This window comes from Myodes glareolus, chromosome 6 (assembly GCF_982192425.1).
Source record: "Myodes glareolus chromosome 6, mMyoGla1.1, whole genome shotgun sequence".
NCBI lineage: Eukaryota > Metazoa > Chordata > Mammalia > Rodentia > Cricetidae > Myodes > Myodes glareolus.
Window position 1 is genome coordinate 1,273,366 of NC_142031.1, and position 20,788 is coordinate 1,294,153.

The following is a 20,788-nucleotide window of genomic DNA, read 5'->3' on the forward strand; positions in this document are numbered from 1 at the left end:
CATCTCTCCAGCCCCTGATTTCTGTTTTTTTACATTGAATATTTCTTGACAGTTATATTTGTCCTTTCTCTACCTCCTGAGTGCTGGAATAACAGGTGTGTTTCACCATGTCTTATTTATGGGGTGATGATATTGAACTTAGGGTTTTGTGCATGCCAGGCAAACTCTCTACCAATTGAGCTATAATTCTAGCCCCATGTAGTTGATTATTTTTGGCTATTTTAACCACTGGAAGTTTTACATTCTATATTTTCTTTGAACTCCTATGTTCACTAGACTTTTCCTCATCAACTTTTCTTTTTTTCGAGACAGAGTAGGCCAGGCGGTCCTCGAACTCACAGAGATCTGCCTGCCTCTGTCTCCCAAGTGCTGGGATTAAAGGCGTGTGCCACCACCACCTGACTCCTCATCAGCTTTCATCATTTGTTTTCTGTACTGAGGATTAAATCTAAGTCCTCGTGCTGGCGAAGAAGGAACTCAGCTGTTCAGTTTCACTCTGCACTCACACATGCGTTGTTTTAAATTTGTTTGCTGTGGGATGATCCTTTTGTTGCTGTAAAGATTTGTCACCAAAAGCAATCTACAGATTCAATGCAATGCCCAGCAAAATCCCAGCAAAATTCTTCATAGACCTTAAAAGAACAATACTCAACTTCATATGGAAAAGCAAAAACCCAGGATAGCCAAAACAATTCTGTACAATAAAAGAACTTCTGGAGGCATCACAATCCCTGACTTCAAACTCTACTACAAAATCACAGTACTGAAAACAGCCTGGTATTGGCATAAGAACAGATAAGAGGACCAATGGAACCGAATACAAGACCCAGATATCAATCCACACATCTTTGAACACCTGTTTTTTTAATAAAGAAGCAAAAAATATCAAATGGAAAAAAGAAAGCATATTTAACAAGTAGTGCTGGCATAACTGAATATCAACATGTAGAAGAATGAAAATAGACCCATATCTATCACCATGCACAAAACTCAAGTCCAAATGGATCAAAGACCTCAACATAAAGTCAACCACACTGAACCTTATAGAAGAGAAAGTGGGAAATATACTTGAACTCATTGACACGGGAGACCACTTCCTAAATATAACCTCAGCAGCACAGATACTGAGAGAAACAATTAAAAAATGGGACCTCCTGAAACTGAAAAGATTCTGAAAAGCAAAGGACATGGTCAACAAGACAAAATGACAGCCTACAGAATGGAAAAAGATCTTCACTAACCTCACATCAGACAGAGGTTTGGTCTCCAAAATATACAAAGAACTCAAGAAATTGGACACCAAAAGAACACATAATCCAATAAAAAAATGGAGTACAGACCTAAACAGAGAACTCTCAACTGAGGAATTTAAAATGGCTGAAAGACACTTAAAGAAATGCTCATCATCCTTAGTCATCAGAGAAATGCAAATCAAAACAACTCTGAGATTCCATCTTACACCTGTAAGAATGGCCTAGATCAAAAACACTGATGACAATTTATGCTGGAGAGGATGTGGGGAAAAGGGAACACTTCTGCATTGCTGGTGGGAATGCAAGCTGGTACAACCCCTTTGGATGTCAATGTGGCTATTTCTCAGAAAATTAAGAAACAACCTTCCTCAAGAACCAGTAATATCACTTTTTGGGTATATATCCAAAGGATGCTCAATTGTGCCACAAGGACATGTGATCAACTATGTTCATAGCAGCTTGTTTGTCATAGCCAGATTCTGGAAACAATCTAAATGCTCCTCGACCGAAGAATGGATAAGGAAAATGTGGTACATTTACATAATGGAGTACTACACAGCAGGAAAAAAATAACGACATCTTAAATTTTGCAGGAAAATGGATAGAGCTAGAAAACATCATTTTGAGAGAGAAAATCCAGACACAGAAAGACAATTATCATATGTACTCCCTCACAGGTGGTTTTTAAATATAAAACAAAGAAAAACAGCCTATAAACCACAATCCCAGAGAACCTAGACAACAATGAGGACACTAAGAGAGACTTATTTAGATCTAATCTACATGGGAAGTAGAAAAAGACAAGATCTCCTGAGTAAATTAGGAGCATGGGGACTTTGGGGGAGGGTTGAAGAGGGGAGAGGAGAGGCAGGGAGGTGAGCAGAGAAAAATGTAGAGCTTAATAAATATCAATAAAATAAAAGATTTGTCACTAGAGTTGGTTTAATAAAAAGCTGACTGGCCAGTAGCCAAACAGGAAGTATAGGCTGGACAACCAAACTAAGGATGCTGGGCTGAAAAAGGGCGGAGTCAGTGGAGTCGCCAGGAGTCACAGAGGGAGCAAGACATGCTGCAGGACAGGTAAAGCCATGAGCCACATGGCAATACATAGATGAATAAAAATGGGTTAATTTAAGTGGTAAGAGCTAGTTTAGTAATAAACCTGAGCTATTGGTTGAGCATTTATAATTAATATTAAGCCTCAATGTGTTTATTTGGGAACTGGTGGGTAGGAAAGAAATATCTGCCTACATTTATTTATTCATTTATTTGCTTATTTGTTTATTGAGACAGGGTTTCCCTGTGTAGCCTTGGCTATCCTGGAACTCACTATGTAGATCAGGTTGTCCTTGAGCCCACAGATCAGCCTTCCAAGTGCTGGGATTAAAGGTGTACACCACCACTGCCTGGCTTTAAAGGTTTTATTTTAAGTTTGCTAGCTAGCTAGCCTGGTCTACTTGGTGAAGTTCCAAGTTAGCAAGAGACCTTGTTACAAAGAAAGAGTGGAAGGTGCCTGAGAAGCAAGATCCAAAGGTCTCTGACTTCCACAGGCACACACACACGTGCATGCCCACACAAACCTACCCACACGTATACAAAATATGTTCAGATGTTCAAATATTCAGACATGTAAGTTAACATCTTTTGGGGTAGAGAGATCATTATTAATATTTAATTGAATAAATAAATATCTAAAATATGATAATTATCAAATATAAAATAAAAAAATTACTGGAACCTTTTCTTTTTTTATGTGGCCTAGGTTGGCCTATAGCTCGGTATATAGCTCAGGATGGCCTCCAACTTGCTTCCTGAATGCTGGGATTACAGGCTTGTGCCACTGAGTTAAAAATTCTAAATATTTTTTCTTCAGTTTGTGTGTGTATAATACATGTATATATGTGTGTATATGATATATGTGTATGCCCTGTGTAAGTGTGTGCTTGCATGAGCTACAGTGCAAGGGTAAAGGTCAGAGGACAACTTTGAATGTTGGTTCTTACCTTCAATTTTGTTTAGAGATAAGGTCTTTCTTTTTTATTTAAAAATTTCTTCATATTTACTTAGCATGTTTATGTATGTATGGAATGCATGTGTGTGGAGGTCTGAGAACAAACTGTGAATGCCAGCTCTCTCCTTCTACCAGGCTGCCAGGCTTGGTGACAAGTGCCTTCACCCTCCGGTCCATTTTACCAGCCCAAAGGTCTCTCTCTTTTCGTGGCTCTTGCTCACTGCTCTGTGTCAGGTTAGCTTGCCCTTGAGTTTCCCAAGGATTTTACTGTCTCTCCCTTCCAGTTTGACACAGGAACACAGGAGCAGGAGCCGCAGATGCCCGTCACTGTGCTTTGTGTGGGTTCTAGGTGTTCACACTCAGGCCCTCACACTTCCACGGCAAGCACTTTACCCCCTGAGCCATCCCCACAGCTCTCAAACCTTTTTTTGTTTTGTTTTTGAAACAGGGTCTCACTGTGTAGCCTTGGCTGGCCAGGAATTCACGATTATAGACCAGGGTGGCCGCGAACTCACAGAGATCTGCCTGCCGAGGGCTGGGATTAAAGGCACACTCCATTGTACTTGGCTCAAATCTTTAAATTAAAAATTTGTGTGTGTGTGCGCACTTGTGTGCATGCACGCATACTAAATTGTATAAATTTATGTGTACTGTGTGTGTGCAGGAGACTGAGGAGGCCAGAGAAAGTATGATTGCCTGGAACTGGAGGTTCTGGTGGTTGTGAGCCACCACTCGGGCGCTGGAAACTGAACTGATGCCTCTGCAGGAACAGTAAGTGCCTTTGATTGCTGAGCCATCTCTCTAACTCCCTTTAAATCTTAAGTGAGGTTTTGTTTGTTTATTTTTGGGTTTCTGAGACAGATTTTATGTAGCCCAAGCTGGTTGCAACCACTTTACATGGCCAAAGGTCACCCCACTCTCGCTCTCCTGCCTCTAACGCCCACGTTGCCGGTACAACAGGCACTTATACCTCACCTGTTCATGCGGCGCCAGGGATCAAATTCAGGGCTTCAAGCATATGAGGCAAGCACTCTACAAACTGAGCTGTGCCCAAGATACCAACTTGCGAAGGCAAACACATTTGAATAACACTAGGCCTCCCAAGAGAAACCCAGGGAAGAAGAGAAGGCTAAGTGTCAAGCCTTGACAGTGACCAATGTATGAATTCTTTATGTGCTTTATGTATGATACTTTCCACAATGTCCTGACATGCTCAAAGATGCTCGTGTTACAATACTCATGTTCATCAACTCAGTTTTTTTTAATCTCCTCACATACAAGGGTAAACTAGTCCAAAGTAAAAAGTCATGTGGACCTAAAACCTATCTGTTCCTGGGTCCTGGGCTCCTACTGGCTACCAGTGCTGTCTCCCCAGCCCTGAGGTCAGCCTGATGGGATCTGTCCTGATGGACAATATGGTCACATGTCTCTGCTGTCTCGTAGACTTACCGGTTTATTTCGGATTTGCAAATCAGCTCAAATCTATATTCCTTGGCCTTAATGGGCTGGAAGATCACATCAAGTTGCAAAGTTTCCAGCGGCAAAATTGTCCCGAACCCATCATTGGGCTGGATGTCTACATACTAGGAGGAAACATAGTCAAAGTGAATGCCATGCTCTGTAGAGCAGCTGGTAGAAACTCGTGTACCCTGTATGGGGAGTGTGGGAGCCCACATGGAGGGTACGAGAGTATGAGAGATGTGTGTGCATGTGGGGGTGTGTAAGCTAGGTGTGAGTGGGTGGATAGGGACAGCCTAGGAAGGGCTAATGGCAGTGAGGCCTGGGGCATCCTACTGAACTCTCCTGTGGGGCTTGGCCAGAGAATGTCTTAGAAGGCCGGCAGGGGAGAATCTGGAGCCTTTCGGGTGTACCTCACAGCCAGAAAAATAAGAGGCCAGGGAGAGGGAATCAAGAAGGAGAGGGTCAGCTGGGATGAACATAGGGCAGCAGAGTTGCCGATGTCTGGGCCTGGAGAGCATCTGTTCTGCCCTTTCTCCCCAGGGATGACCACAACAGGTACCTTTGGAAGTCCAACGAACCCAAACTCCTGGGGCAGCAGTGAGAGGTTGCTGAGGCTGATTTCTGTCCTGATGGCCTCATATATGGTACAGTAGCCGAAGTTTATCTCCAAGGGGCTGATTTCCAAGTCTGAGGTGGTGACGACAGCTTGGACAGTGAACTCCACTGGTTTGATCTAAGGTGCAAAAGGCACAGAACATTCCCAGCCATGGGAAGATTTATGCAAAAGCCCTCAAATAATAAGGGTGGTTCTGCTGTCTTGTGCACAAGAGTATACTATTTCCACAGCATGGGTTTCTCAGTGAAGAGCAGAGGAGCGCAGGCAGCAGCCTAAAGAATTGGCCAGGCGCGGCAATGTGCGCATGACACATTGTGTGTGACATATTGTTTGTGAGCACATATATATGTGGACCCATGTTGATGAGGGCAGAACATGTATATCTATGTGTGTATATGGTGCATTCATCTGTGTCTCCATATTCAACTGTGTAGGCATATTTCTTTTTTAATAATTTATTTGTATTTTATGTATATTGGTGTTTCGCCTACATGTACAGCTGTGTGAGAGTGTTGGGTCCCCTGGAATGGGAGTTACAGTTATGAGCTCCCATGGGGTTCCAGAGAATTGAACCTGGGTTCTCTGGAAGAGCAGCCAGTGCTCTTAACGGCTAAGCTATCTCTCCAGCCCTATAGGCATATTTCTTGTGTGCATATGTGGGTGAGGTGTCTGAGCTCTTTCATACTGTGCAGGGGTCATGTGACTAGGAGGCAAAGCCGCCTGTTAGGCCACTGGACGTTACCAGCTGGGACGTGAAGATGGGCTCTGAAGTCAGTTACATCTCTTCAGGTATTGTCACTGGAAATATGGGGCTCCCACAGAGGCCACCCGTCTCCTAGGAGAGCTTAACATTCCCAGAAAGTGTTTTGTACAGACCTGGTCAGCCACCCAGATTGTCATCGGAGCCTCCAGAACTCGACTGTGCTTGTCAAAATACTTCCCTGCATCCTCAGGGAGGGAGTGTCTGCAAGACATAGGACTCACTTGAACATATTTTTCTTCTTCATATTTTGTAAAAAAAAAAACTGTTCTAAAATTGAAGAGCAAGTATGAATAAGACCACGGTATAATGACATATATATGTATGAACATGAAGGGCAAGTATGAATAAGACCACGGTATAATGACATATGACACATGAACTTGACACAAGGAAACCCATTACTTTGTGTACTAACTTTAAAAAGTAAATGTCCTGCAATTAAATGGCCCCATTGAATCAACTACACAGAGTTCCCAAGGGTTCACAGAGACTGAAACTGGCAAGCATGGGATTTACAGGGGGCTGTACCAGGTCCTCTGTGGATATATTGTGGCTGATGGCTTGGTGTTTTCGTGGGACTCCTAACAGTGGAAGTAGGTGTATCTCTGACTCTTTTACCTGCCTCTGGGACCCTCTTCCTCCTACTAGGTTGTCTTGTACAGCCTCCATATGAGGGCTTTTGCCTTGCTTTATTGTGTCTTGTTTTGTCTTGTCCGACTGTTGTCTTTTAGAGGCAGAGTAGGGAGTGGATCTGGGGGAGAGGAGAGGTGGAGGGAGCTTGGAGGAGGAGAGGGGGGAAACTGTGGTTGGAATGTACTGTATGAGAGAAAAGTATATTTGGAATAAAAAATTAAAAAGAATGTAAATGAACTTGGCTTAGCCAAATGTGGTGTCATGTGCCTTTAATCACAGCACTTTAGTGACAAAGGCAGGTGGTTCTCTGTGACCTTGAGACTAGCTTGGTCCCTATAGTGAGACCCTATCTCAAAAAACTAAAACCCAAAACTAAAAACCATGGTTCAATTATGTAATATTGTCCTCTCTCTCTCTCTCTCTCTCTCTCTCTCTCTCTCTGTGTGTGTGTGTGTGTGTGTGTGTGAAGATACACACAAATTTATCTCATAAATGTATGAAACCATAATTTTACACTAAAATTTACAATGTATTTGTCTGGGGAATACAAACACCACTGTTCATTCCTGAGGGTCAGGGGATTGTGGACTCCGGAAGTGAACTCAGGAACTTGGTGGCAAGTGCCTTTACCTGCTGAGCCATCATTTTGGCCCAAAATAGTAAGTTTTAAAGACAAAAATCAATAAAATGATAAGGAGTCTATCACTTGAAGGAATCATAAAAATCCTTTTTGAAAAATCAATCTAAAAGCAGGTGGCTCATGAGCTGTCTGTGCCTCAGTGGTAGAGCACAAGGCTCTGGGTTCCACCGCCAGTACTGAGAAAGAAAAAAGTCCGCTTTTGTTTGGCTGGCTGGTATACGCCTGGAATGGGCCAGAACATTGTAAAATAGGCCAGGCCAGGATGCATGGTTATCACTCTGTCTCAAAAAAACTTATTTTTTGGTTATAAAAAGAATTACTATCATTATAGAAATATTTTTTTAAAAGCACAAAGAAAAGAGTTCCCCTTTGTCATGGTGGGGACTCAGCGAGAAGGACCAGGAAGTGGGACAGAGTTTAAAAATCAGCTTCGAATCCTCTTCGCTACCCTGAGAGCCGAGGGCTAGGGGCTGGTCCACAGCCGCCTCACTCCACAGCCACCTTCTCTGACACAAACCCCTTACAGAGCTGTGGGATGAAGGTAAACAAGCCAGCTTCAAGTGCATGCTACAACCTGACACAGAACCTCAGCGAGCGACTGGAAGACGTAAGGATCTCACAAGGGCAGGGCACTCACTGCGTCTGAGCAGAAGCCGAGGCGAGGCCCTTGCACGGAGGGTCAGGGTGCTCGGCTTCATGCACAGAGGGTCAGGGTGCTTGGTTTCGTGCACAGAAGGTCAGGGTGCTCGGTTTCGTGCATGGAGGGTCAGGGTGTTCTTACCTCGGCAGGTGGCACATCCTGGATGTCTGTGTCCAGCAGAGTGATCAGCTCAAGGCAGCCACGGTTCACACCCCCTCCCGTCACGCTCCAGGCCTTTCCCAGTTCTCACCGAGGCAGGAACTTGAGCTGTACCGAATAGGAGGACCGGGCCTGGATGTAGCCTGTTTCTGGCAGAAGCTCTATGTGGCCTCTCAGTTCCTTGCAGACTTCAAACTTTAGGCGCAGTGCTGCTTTTGATCTGCAAGAGGTCACAGGTATGTTTGACCCATTAAGGTATTCCTGGTAACAGAGCCAGTGTGCAGTGTGCAGAGCGCGTTAGTCCAGGCCACGCCAGTGCCCTGATGATTAGAAAGCAGCCTCAGCGCTGTTTTTAAGGAATGTTTTGTTCTGAAGTTAAATTGATTACATTTTAAAAAAATATTTATTTATTTATTATGTATACACTATTCTGTCTACTTTGCAGGCCAGAAGAGGGCACCAGATCTCTTTACAGATGGTTGTGAGCCACCATGTGGTTGCTGGGAATTGAACTCAGGACCTTTGGAAGAGCAGGCAATGCTCTTAACTGCTGAGCCATCTCTCTAGCCCCTACATTTTTTAAAATTATTCTTGGGCTGGAAAGATGTCTCAGTGGTTAGGAGCCCTGTTGCTTTGGCAGAGGAGTTGGCATTCACATGGTATTTCACCACCATCCATAATTCTAGTTCCCGGGGATCTAATATGCTCTTCTGACCTCTGTGGGAACCAAGCATGCATGTGGTACACATACATACAATCAGGCAAAGAAGTCACACATAAAATAAAATGAAATACAATACAGTATAATTATTGAGACAATCTCTCTATAGTCCTGCTGTTCTGGAACTTGCACTGGCCTCACACTCACAGAGATCCTCCTGCTTCTGCCTCCGGTGCTGGGATTTTAAAGGCACTAGCCACTATTCCTGACTGTAATACAATCTTTTAAAAAATAACAATTATTATCGTTGTGTATGTATGCACGGTGTGTGTGTGTGTGTATGCACGGTATGTGTGTATGTGTGTGTATGCACGGTATGTGTGTATGTGTGTGTATGCACGGTGTGTGTGTGTGTATGCACGGTGTGTGTATGTGTGTATGCATGGTGTGTGTATGTGTGCACACACACACGTGCACACTCTCATGCACACGAGCACTTTGCCTATGTGGAGGCTAAAGGACAGCTTTGCAGAATTGTTTCTCGCCTCTGCTTTTGTGGGTTCTGGGGATTGAGCTCAGGTTTTCAGGCTTTAACAGCATATGCCTTTCTGCTGAGTCATTTTGCTGGTCCTGATTTTTTTTAGACAGATTTTTTTTTAATACAACCCAGACTGAACTATAAAACTCAAAATCATCTTTCCTTGTCCTCCAAGTGCTGAGTTTATAGCTATATGCCAATATACCCAGCTTGAAAATAATTTAAAAATAAAAGCAATAAAACTTTGAGTTGAAATATGCCCAGATCAGCTCTCAGAGGCTAGAGTGCTTTAGGGGAGAAGTCCCACAGGCAGCTGCTGAGTGCAGAGCCCTGGAAGGGATGTGAAGAACGGCTCTTCCTTGTGGGGTCCTGTTTCTTCCTACCCAGGGGTCTTGACAGGAAGTTTGGGAGGCCCTGGCTTGCTAGGTGTTAGCTATTGACACAGGTTTATAACTCAGAACCAGATGGAGGGAGGACAGGTACGACTCTATCCAGCCATCAGGGCCCTCCTGTGTCTGCCTCTCTCCAAAAGAAGTTTTCCTTTCCCTTGCCTGAAATGAGGTATCTGTCAAAGGCAGCAGCCAAACCCCCATCTAAGGCATCTCTGGAGGGCAGCCCTGCCCTGCTCCCTGTGGGAGTCTCCTTTTGTTCCCATAGGAAGAATTATTTCTTAACCAAAGGAAGGAAAGGTAGCTTGGAGAGGGAGGGCCAGGGAACGCTTCCCTGGTTTGTCTTCTAGTGTCTTCTAGAACGATCCTTGTCTGTTCTGTGGCTGTCTAAGCTCTGCAGCCCATGGTCTTCTAGACCTCTGCTCAAATACGGCCTGAGGGCTGAGTCTGCAGAGATCCAGAGATGGAACTATAAAGTCATGCCATCAACACTGGAGGAAGCAGCCGGGTCTTCAGGAAGAGCCCACATGTCATAGATACCGCTGGGAGTATCCATAAGGGAGGACCAAGTGGACACAGAGGGAAAAGCCACTCCCTTTCTCATGCTCTTTGGATGCTCACCAGAGTTGTGGTGACCTCTGACCCGCCTCTAAGCCCCCACAGTGTGCATTCACCACTACAGTGACCAGCGCCCTGAGTTCCTTCTGCTAGGGACCCAGGACAAAGTGGGAAGCAGGCAGCCACTTGGGATTCTCAGGGATGTGCCTGTCAGTTCCACTGTTTGTGCGCAGTGACCAACACTGGTCCTTGGGCACACACAACAAACGGTCTTCATAAGTCAATCAATACCTTTCTACACGCATGTAGGCAAAACTTCATAAGCAAGGTCACAAATGATACTGGGGTTAAAATTACTAAACACATTTATACTGACAGCTGGGTGCTTTGGGTAAGAATGATAAGATTCCTTGACTTCTTTTGATTCCTTCCCTACATGACCTGGGAGCACTTAATACCTATGCAAACTCTATTCAACCCGTTCTCCCAGACAAGTACAACCAACCCTTCTTCCAAGCCCCACACTCCTTCATTAAGCAGGTTTTCCCCGACTTTGGTAGTTCACTGCCATCTGATAGCTCTCTGGTTCTCAGGGAGGGGAGCATCTTCGTGAAGCCAGACCATGTCACCCAGTCATGGGTGAAGGGGTAGTGACAGGGGTTTGAAATGATCAGGACTTGCCCTTTGGTTTGGGGACTAGCAGTTCAAAGTCGGCAACGTCATGAAACCTGGGATGATCCTATCTCAGGTTGTCCTTCAAGGAAAATACTTTTAATCTAAAGTCTGATATCTTTGTAAAACAATACAAATAAACACACTTCTTTTGTTGGACTTTGTCTATTCTCCAAGTTGCTGCTATGTTTGATATTCTTGAAGGCGCTTAGACCGTTCCTAGTACCCCAGGCATACAGCAAGTGGGTCTCTGCTATGGCTACTGAAATACTGTCCACAAACTCAGGTCTAATACACTGTAGAGTAATTCTCTGAGCATCTTGGGGGACATAAGGCCAAAGTGGGACTAACTAGACTGAGGGTCAAGATGTAGGTAGGGCTGGTTCCATGTTTTGCCCTTTTGGGTGTCGGGCGTTCCATACCCGTGGTCCCTTCCTCTGTCTTCAGCTTGGTCTCTGCCCTTGACTCTCCTGGGTTCCTCTACAATGCCTCGACAACACTGGGATCTCCTGGATATTCAGAATCACTTTCTTCAAGGTGCAGAGCCTAATCAACTGCCCAGTCCTCTGCCACCCAAGGAGACTGGCCATTCAGAGCCAGTGTGTGGCTGGCTCCAGGCACGACACTCCTGCACCAGAGGGCTCACCTTGTGTGGACAATGATGGAGTCCTGGTAGAGCCGGTCGTATATACATATCTTCAGGTCCACAGTGGCCCTTGGCACCCAGACTGGCACATCGACGGCAATACCCGTGGCCCTGAAATATAACTGATGTGGAACACGTAAACTCAACATGAGTTCAGCTTGCGGTGTCAGAGACACCAGTGAGTGCTAACATAATACTTAGCACAGGGTTTCATGGTTTGCTGGTTTTTAACTTCCTGTATTACAATATGAGGCTAATGATTAATCATGACATGTATTGAAGAATCTTGTGATATTTTTCATGTAATTATCCTATTCCGTAGAATCCAAAGAATGATCTACAATACTCATACTTCTGGTTTTGAATGGGTTTATTAAGTGTATGGTAAGCTAAGGTAAAAATCAGATTGATCCATAGTTAGATTGGCACTAAAATATTTGGGAAGTAAATCAGTGATCTTCCCAAAGTAAAAGACTCAGTTACCCTGTGGAACAGAAATGTCTGTGGTGGGGAATGACTATCGGAGTCTCATCCAGGAGAAGAGACTCTATCTGAGGCCATCTTTGCTCATCAGTGACCTCAGACGGTGGTGTCAGTTCCCGTTGCTTCCCTGTTGGTTTCTGCTGGACAGTCTAAGTGTCTGCTATGATGCTCTGCTATCTTTCTGCTGTTGCTCTTTTAGTCTTTCTTTTTTTTTTTTGGGCAGGGTTTCTCTGTGTAGCAGTCCTGGCTGTCCTATAACTCACTCTGTAGACCAGGCTGGTCTCGAACTCAAGAGTGCTGAGAGTAAAGGCATGCACCACTACCACCCTTCTTAAAATGTCTTTTATTATCAACAATTATAAACATAAAACATATAACTCAATACTAAATGGCCATGTATTTCTCACCCAATTTTGAAGTTATCAAGATTTTTAATTGCTTGAAAACTTGGGTCAGGGATGCAGCTCACCAGGACTTGCCTAGCATGTTCAAAGCTCTGATCCCCAGCACTAAAACAAGCAAAGCAACTCAAATCCTTGATTGCACAAAAATGCATTATGCAGAGAAGTGTACGCATTATGTGTAAAACTGCCACCGATAGCACAAACTGGAAGCTACAGAACTCAGGAGTTTTGCAGGGATCTGGGAAAGGAGTGGTGACTTTCATCTCTGTCCCCATTGGCTGCTTCTCCTCACTCTGACTCCTCAGGTCAGGTGCATAGGGCTTGGAGGGATGTCAGGACTTGGAATTAAAGGAAGCCTGGTATAAGGGTGAAGCCCACTGGGTGGTAGGTACCTTCCTGGTTCCATGGGGGTGAGTGGAAAACTGGGAAAATCTACCTGGACTCAAGAACTCAGGCTAGGATAGAGGACTATGCCCTCTAGACTGTCCACACATAGGGTGAGTTGGCCTGGGAGTTAGGGGGTTGGAGGTTTCCTTTTCCGCTGGGTAATGGACTTGGGCCATTTAAACTGTTCCAATTATTAAGTCTGAGGTCACAGTATTGCCAAAAATGCAACCTATTTTTGGATCAGAGACAAAATTAGAAAACATTCCAGAGACATGCTTCTGTGGGGGAGGCAGGAAGACAAGACAGCACTTAGAATGCCAGGAGCCGTTCAGGTTAGCTTAACACTGGCCTCTGAGCATGCGCAGCCTGGCTGAGCTGCTAAGGTGTCAGGCACCTAATGCTGACCTCTGAGCTTGCACAGCCTGGCTGAGCTGCTAAAGGTGTCAGTGCACCTATTACCAGCAGCCATTAAAGCAGGGAGTAGGGCCTGTGAGGCCCGAGGACAGCTTAGATCTGGAGCCCAGACAGGGATGACAGAAAAAGGCACGTTCTAGGGGTTTCAAGAAGCAGAGGGAAGTCCCAGTCCACGGGTGGTCCAGCAGGATGGATCCTTTTCTCCTCCTCCTTTTACTTGGAGGTTATCTAATTTATTCCTATTATCTTGTTATCTTGTTGTTATTTTACGGTTTTGAATCTTTAAGTCAATCATTTTTATTGTTAGTGGCATGTTGAGGCACATCCAATGAATATTCAATTCATCAGGGACATCCGGAGTTCAACAATCTGTTATCTGCTTTGTCATTGGGAGGATTGAACTCAACCCCTGAGTGCAGGGAGTGCAGGTCTGACAGTTCCCACTGTGGTTGAGGGTACAACCATGGGACAGGGGGCAGGATGAGGCTGGCAGAGTGAATTCTGTCATTGAGAGGTAAAGGAAGGAAGGAAGCTAGCTAGGGACAGGAGTTAATACCTGGGTCCCTTCCTGTGAAACAGGTCACAACCTGTGAAGCAGATACATTGAACCTAATGATTTCACAGTTCTGGCCTGGCTTCCTCCATCATGTATTAAGAGAAAACTGGGCTGTTGAAATGGGTTATCATGGAAGCTGTGAGTGCTGTGGGAATGTTGGGTCTGTGGGCATAGTGAATATGTGGGAAATGTGGTATGACAGTCATTCTTCATTGTCAACGTGACTGGATGCAGAATCACCTAGAGAATGCATCTCTGGTTTCCAGAGATGTTTAACTGAGGGAAGACCCACCCTGAATATAGATGGGATTGACCCATGGACTGAAGTTCCAGGCGGAATAACAGAGGGCCACGGAGAAGCCAGCTGAGTACCAGCATCCGTCCTCTTTTCTGATGGCATGTGACCAGGCGCTTCACACTTCTGCCACCCCCTACCCAGCACAGAGGAGCGCACCCTCACACTGGGAGCCTTAAGTTGCTTCTTGTTGGTTATTTGGTTACAGTGATGATAAAAGTAATTCCCGTGGATGCTGTGGGCACTGCGAAGCTGCAGCTTCTTCAGGGCTGTGCTGGGTTGTTAGATGTCAACTTAACACAAGCTAAACTCATCTGAGAGGAGGGAACCTCAATTAAGAAAAGGCCTCCAGAAGATCTGGAGTCTGTAAGGCGTTTTCTTAATTAGTGGCTCTGAATGGGTCACTGTGTGTTTGTTTGCACAATGTGCACAGGCTTGGGAAAGAAAAGAGAAAGAGTAGAAGCTGTCATAGATTAAAAAATGATTTAAAAATGATAAAGTCCTTAAAAAGGAAAGAGAGTAATAAAACAAACTATGATAGCCCACATAAAAAGGGGAAATACAGTCTGGATTCTGTTTGATTGTTCTGTCTTTGGATTTTTTTGACTGTTAATGGGGGAATGATAGCTGCTGAGAGGCATTTGATTGTGAAAGCTACTAGATTAAACCAACCTATATATTTAAAAATTATCTTGAATTTTAAAAATTTAAATATTTTAAAATTTAAGTCAAAAGGTATGTCACCTTAGGGGAGATGTTGTTTTTATTTCCACAGGAAATGAGAGGCTATGGATTCATTCTGGGTTAAGGAAACACAGGTTTGATCAAGGAAGACTCCCTGAAATCATGACTAAAGACTTGGGAAAATAAACATAAAGAAACTACAAGAGATGTGATGTATATTTTACCTGTTAAACATATAACAAAAAATCATCTTTGGCTAATTTGTGTACAATACACAGTCTATATGTACATTAATACAGGTATGTATGCCACTTTTAAAAGTTCGTGTATTTTTTAGAACAAGTAGACCAGATGGCAATAAAAATGGCCCAGATGATCCAGCATCTAGAACAGCTTCAAGGCCGCTGACTGAGATGCTCCATCCTCACACAACACTCCAGTCAAGACCAAACAATCACCCTCATTTTCTCAGGGTCCCCAAAGATTACCAGTGCCCTCAGTCAACAAGAAGTCTGGAAAACTATGCCCACCCTTCCAAAATATTGGTTATAAATGTTTGTTTTCATTTAAGGGGGTTGGGTACAAATTGTTGTTGGTCATAGTCAATCTCTTTCTCTCTCTCTCTCTCTCTCTCTCTCTCTCTCTCTCTCTTGAGGCAGAGTTTCTCTGTAGCTCTGTAGCCTGTCCTGGAACTTGCTCTGTAGATCAGGCTGGCCTCAAACTCATAGAGATCCACCTGCATCTGCCCCTACAAGTGCTGGGATTAAAGTTGTGAGCTACCACCACCTGGCAGGCAATCTCTTTCTAAAAGAAGAAAGAGGTATATGATATAGAAATGATGGGAAAAGGGTAGATTATTGAATCTACTTTAATCCAAAAAACAACTGTTAATCTCAAAATATTTTACATTGGTATGAATTTTGGTTTATTGATACAAATTTAAAGTTATTTTTGTTATACTGTATGTATATTTCTACTCTTGTTTAAGGTATTGTGCTTATGAAGTGCAATTAAAAATGTAATGTATAATAAGAATTATTAATTAATAGTCATCTATTATAGTCAAACTTATAGTTAGGTTTCCTAGGTATACAGATATAATTCAGATAGACAATCTTCAAGCACTTCAAAGATCTACAGAATATCGCATTTAAAATGTTTTAATAACATAAACTCTTTATGACAGTGAGACATGTCTGCCCCTGACAGCGCCAATGTACTCCAGAGAAGATGATGGGCATCAAAGAAACTCTGTATGGAGTTTATTTTCTTTGTGGCATAAGACAGCTATATGGACAAACTGCCCTTGCCTCAACTGCTGACAGTTTCTGTCCAAACTGGGCACAAAAAAGGCAACTGCCAAACTTTGTGAAGACAAGGTAGGACAGTCCTAACAATTTCCTGCTTCATAGGAAAGTCTGTCAGATATGCTAGGCCCATGGGACCGAGTTGTGTGCCCCAACATTACAGAGGACCTTTGGGCGACTGTCCAGGTTGTGTGCCCCAACATTACAGAGGATCTTTGGGAGACTGTCTCACGGTCCTGTTGGGCAACATTTCACCCTTCTGGGCTCCTTACTGGAGTTGAAGACTAAGCAGTTATAATTATAGCTTTTCTTAGTTATAAACAGAAAATAAATTAGGTATAAAACTTTAGACTCACCAAGATAGGATGAATAATTGAGCATTTTCTCTGATTTTGTTAAATATAAATAGACTAGATATTGTAACTAATTCTTGTTTAATAACTGTTCTGTTGTATGTAATTTTACTATGTTAATGGTAAAACCTTCCTTTTTGATTAGACAGAAAGAGGGAAATGCTGTGGGATAATGCTTCTTTACTCTGAATGTGTATTATTCTCATTGGTTAATAATAAAGTTGATTTGGCCTATAGTAAGGCAGACTAAGGCTAGGTGGGAAACTCAGCTTAAAAATACTGAGATGAAGATGGGTGGAGTCAGGGAAGATGTGAGCCAGGCACCAGAGGAACAAGATATGCTAGAGGACATGTGAAGCCATAAGCCGTGTGGCAAAATGTAGTAAGAGCTAGTTAGTAATAAGCCTGAGCTATAGGCCAATCATTTTGTGTGATTATTTGGGACTGGGCAGTAGGGACAGGAAAGCTCCACCTCCATTTACACCTGTTCTGTTTGAGTTTTTGTTCTGCCTTTGAACAGTGATATGGAAGTGTAAGCCAAATAAGCCCTCTCCTCCCTCCCCAGCTGGCTTTTGGTGTCTTATAGCAGCAATAGAAACCCAACTAGGACAAGTACCATTTATGTTGTGGATGCTGTTGGTGCTGTAAGTTGTTGTGAGACTTGTGTAGCTGTGTATCTGGGCTTTACCTAGATTCCTGTGGGGTACTGTCTAGCATTTGATATTAAGTTATGCATGCGTAATTATTCCTTTCTGGAATTACCCAAAGTTTACCTGTTTCTGTTCACTCCAAAATGATTCAAGGAAACATGTCAGAGCAGAGTTCCTGACAGAAGGTTGAGACAGGTGGTGCCAAGAACAAAACACACAATGGCCAAATCTGTGATATAGACAGTGACTGCATTGCCTATAAACTGTGAGAAATGAATAAAAATACTCACAGCAGGGGGAAATTCTCATAATTCTAATGACAGTTAGGTAAATATAGGTGCTGAGGATGATGCAGGAAAAAACAACAGGGATACAGAAATTGCATTCTGCTTTGGTTGTCAGGAGGTGTTGGGGTATGTTTCCGGTGGAATGGGAGTCTTGAAGGACCTTTCTCTTTCTACATGAAAAAAAGAAATTTGGTGGAATTGTGAGGCCAGGATGGAGGAAGATATGACAAAAAATGAGTTTTTCAAGTACCATGGGGAAAATAAAAGTAGTATTTAACTTGAGAGGAATAATGAGACCAAAAAAAAAAAAAAAAAAACAACTGAAAACAGGTAATATCACTGTAAAATAAATGAACACAACCTCTGACGGAAGGAATAATTCCAATGCAACACTTTTTTGGCTTTGTGGGTGCACGACAAAGCCCGGCTCCTGAAGAGAATGAAGCACTGTGGGATTTGCCTATAACCAACCATCCAGAAAGAAAAGGCTGGGAGATCTCCATGTCAAGGTCAGCTTGGACTCCAGATATGGGAGACCCTTTCCTCAAAACACAAAACCAACAACCCCCCCCCCAACAAACAAACAAACGAAAAGCCAAAGAGGGAGAGAGAACAAAAATGGCTACAAAAAGGAGGGGTGAGGGAATTTGATTTGGTGAATGGCACAACCAAACTGGAGAAGCATGCACTCCCTCATGTACCAACCAGCACAGCCACTCTACAGTGCCTAGCATCTAGAAATGCAAAACATAACCAGAAAGGCAGATAGATGTCAGGGAAGGAGCAGGAAAGAAGCAACCCTGTTACTAAATCTGTTACAGCTTCAAAGCAAAGATACTTTTCTCTAAGCTACTCATTATTTCAAGACAAACTTTGCCTCTGATCACAAAGGAAATGTAACACACACACACACACACACACACACACACACACGACACATTACTTTTTTTTGGCCTGATGCTCTGACACAACTGTCCTTATTTGGACAGAAGATCCAGTTGAGGTAAGAACATAGACAAATTATATATCAAACTGATGTGTGATTAACATTGATACTGTTAGCATTTCTTCTGGCTTAGGGGCAGGTTCACTCAAAGCAACTAACGGTGACTTAGTTAACACCCCTATGGCCCGCTGCATACAGATGAGAGACAAATGCTTGGAATCACCACCACTCTGTAGGTGCCCCTCAATAAAAATCATCCATGCTTGGCAAGCTGGATTGTCCACATCTGTCTTTGAGCTGTCCTGTTGTTCCACTTCAGAGGATAAAGGTTCTTTTTGTTCGCTTGCTTGTTTTAATCATTTTTAATTTTGTGTGCATTGGTGTCTTACATGTATGCCAGTGTGAGGGTGTAGATACCTTTGGAGTTACAGACATCTGTGAGGTGCTATATGGGCTGGGAACTGAACCTAGGTCCTCTGGAAAGCGAGTCACTGCCAGACCTGCTCCCCAGGCTAGATTATGTCGTCCAGCTTTTATGCTGGGGGAGGAGCTTGGTCCTGCCTCAACTTCATGCCCCTTTCTGAATGGAGTCAGAGGAGGCCTGGATGGAGAAAGGGTAGATGGGAGGGGGAGGGGACAGGAGGAAAAGAGGGAGAGGAAACTCTGGTTGGTATGCAAATCAAATAAAAAAATGTTAAATAAAAAAAGCACTGCCTGTTCTTCCAGAGATCCTGAGTTGAATTCCCAGCACCCACATGGTGGTTTATACCATCTGTAATGAGATCTGATGTCCTCTTCTGGTGTGCAGGCATGCATGCAGACAGAATACTATATACATAATAAATTAATATTTTTTTTAAAAAGACAGGGCTTCTTGGCTGTCCTGGAACTCACTCTATAGATCAGGCAGGCCTCAAACTCAGAGATCCACCTGCTTCTGTCTTCATGTGCTACCACTGCCAAGCTTAATTATTGATTTTTATTTTATGTGCATGGTGTTTGCCTGCATGTACATATGTTTGTACACCATGAGCAGCATTGCCTATGGAGGCCAGAAGAGGGCGTCAGACACCCTGGAACTGCAGTTACAAATAGTTGTGAACCACCATGTGGGTGCTGGGAATCAAGACTGGGTCCTCTACAAGAACAGCCAGTGTTTTTAACCACCAGGCCACATATGTCTTCAGCCTCTGAGATGCTTCTTCACCTATCCTGGGAATTCACGCTCAGTGATCATATTCTCTGGTCATAAATGAATAAACTTGCAAATTTTCAAACTAAAAAATATTACTTCTAATAATTAAGAGTGGGGGTTAGAGGAGCTGGGAAGACAGTTTAACAGGAAAAAGTACTTGGTGTGTAAGCATCAGGACCAGAATTTGGGCTCCAGTGGGCCAGCCTGGTCTAAAGAGTAGGTCCAGGACAGTGGGCCAGCCTGGTTTAAAGAGTAGGTTCCAGGACAGCTAAGGATACACAGAGAAACCCTGTCTTGGAGGGGGAAAAGCCCAGTGGGCACAATGGCCCTCCTGTAACGCTAGGATTCAGGAGAAGACAAGAAGAGCAAACCGATTAGCTAGGCTAACTAAAGCCAAAGCTCTCTGGTTCAAGTGAGAGACCTTGCCTCAATACATGAAGTATACAGTGATCATGGGAGATGCTCAGTGTCAATCTCTGGCCTCTATCCACAAACATACATGCACATTTGTACACATATGTATGTCTACACGCATGAATACTTATACACAGTCATGTACACCAAACACATGCAGAATTTACAAAACAGAATATGGACCAGAGCTTGAAGTGAGGCTTGTTGGTAGACCGTTCGCTCAAGGTCCTAAGTTTTGTCTCCAACACCATAACAAAGGCAGAGGGTGTGGTGGGGGGCAGTTTGTCCAAGTGAGCAACTCATGTGTATGTGTGTTTATTAGCTGAGGTGTCAGCCATTTGTGCTGCCCACTAGTGAGTGAATGGAGACCTCATGGCACCAAGGGCGACTGTCTGGTGTGACTGTGGAGGAGATCAGTCACAGCAAATGGCAGCAGGGAAACTCACCGTGGGACACTGCGAATTCTTAAACATAACCTTGAACTTAGTCTGGACCTCTCCTGGGATAACTGGGGTGAAGATAATGGGTATTTTGACGGAACTGAAGGGGCCGATTTCTCCCTCTGTTACCTGTGTAAGAAGAGTACCATGGGGTCAGAACGTGGACATCACGGTTTTTCTTAGGGAATTTTCCACTAACCCTTACTCTTGCCACCACTGCAAGGATGGGTGGTAATAGGGCCATGTCCTGGGGGTGTCCATTTGGTCACACACTGGTATTAGCTCTAAGGCTGGCCCCGCTCTGGGGTGCTTACTGCTATGGAGTCCCAACAG

The 20,788-nt window shown here is 43.8% G+C and overlaps 1 protein-coding gene across 6 annotated transcripts in view; it reads right to left on the reverse strand.

The window, feature by feature from the left end:
- Cfap74 (cilia and flagella associated protein 74) overlaps positions 1-20,788 on the reverse strand; it is a 64,002-nt gene that overhangs the window by 13,022 nt on the left and 30,192 nt on the right. For all 6 annotated transcript variants that reach the window (XR_015002121.1, XR_015002122.1, XM_085690182.1 and 3 more), the window contains 6 exons: positions 20,462-20,584; positions 11,641-11,762; positions 8,268-8,396; positions 6,218-6,305; positions 5,285-5,458; positions 4,714-4,847 (listed from right to left, as the gene is read on the reverse strand). Coding sequence is in view for 4 of the 6 variants with exons in the window: in XM_085690182.1 (XP_085546308.1) it covers positions 4,714-4,847; positions 5,285-5,458; positions 6,218-6,305; positions 8,268-8,396; positions 11,641-11,762; positions 20,462-20,584 (770 nt within the window). In the remaining 2 variants the exon portion in view is untranslated. The remainder of the gene's footprint in view (positions 1-4,713; positions 4,848-5,284; positions 5,459-6,217; positions 6,306-8,267; positions 8,397-11,640; positions 11,763-20,461; positions 20,585-20,788) is intronic.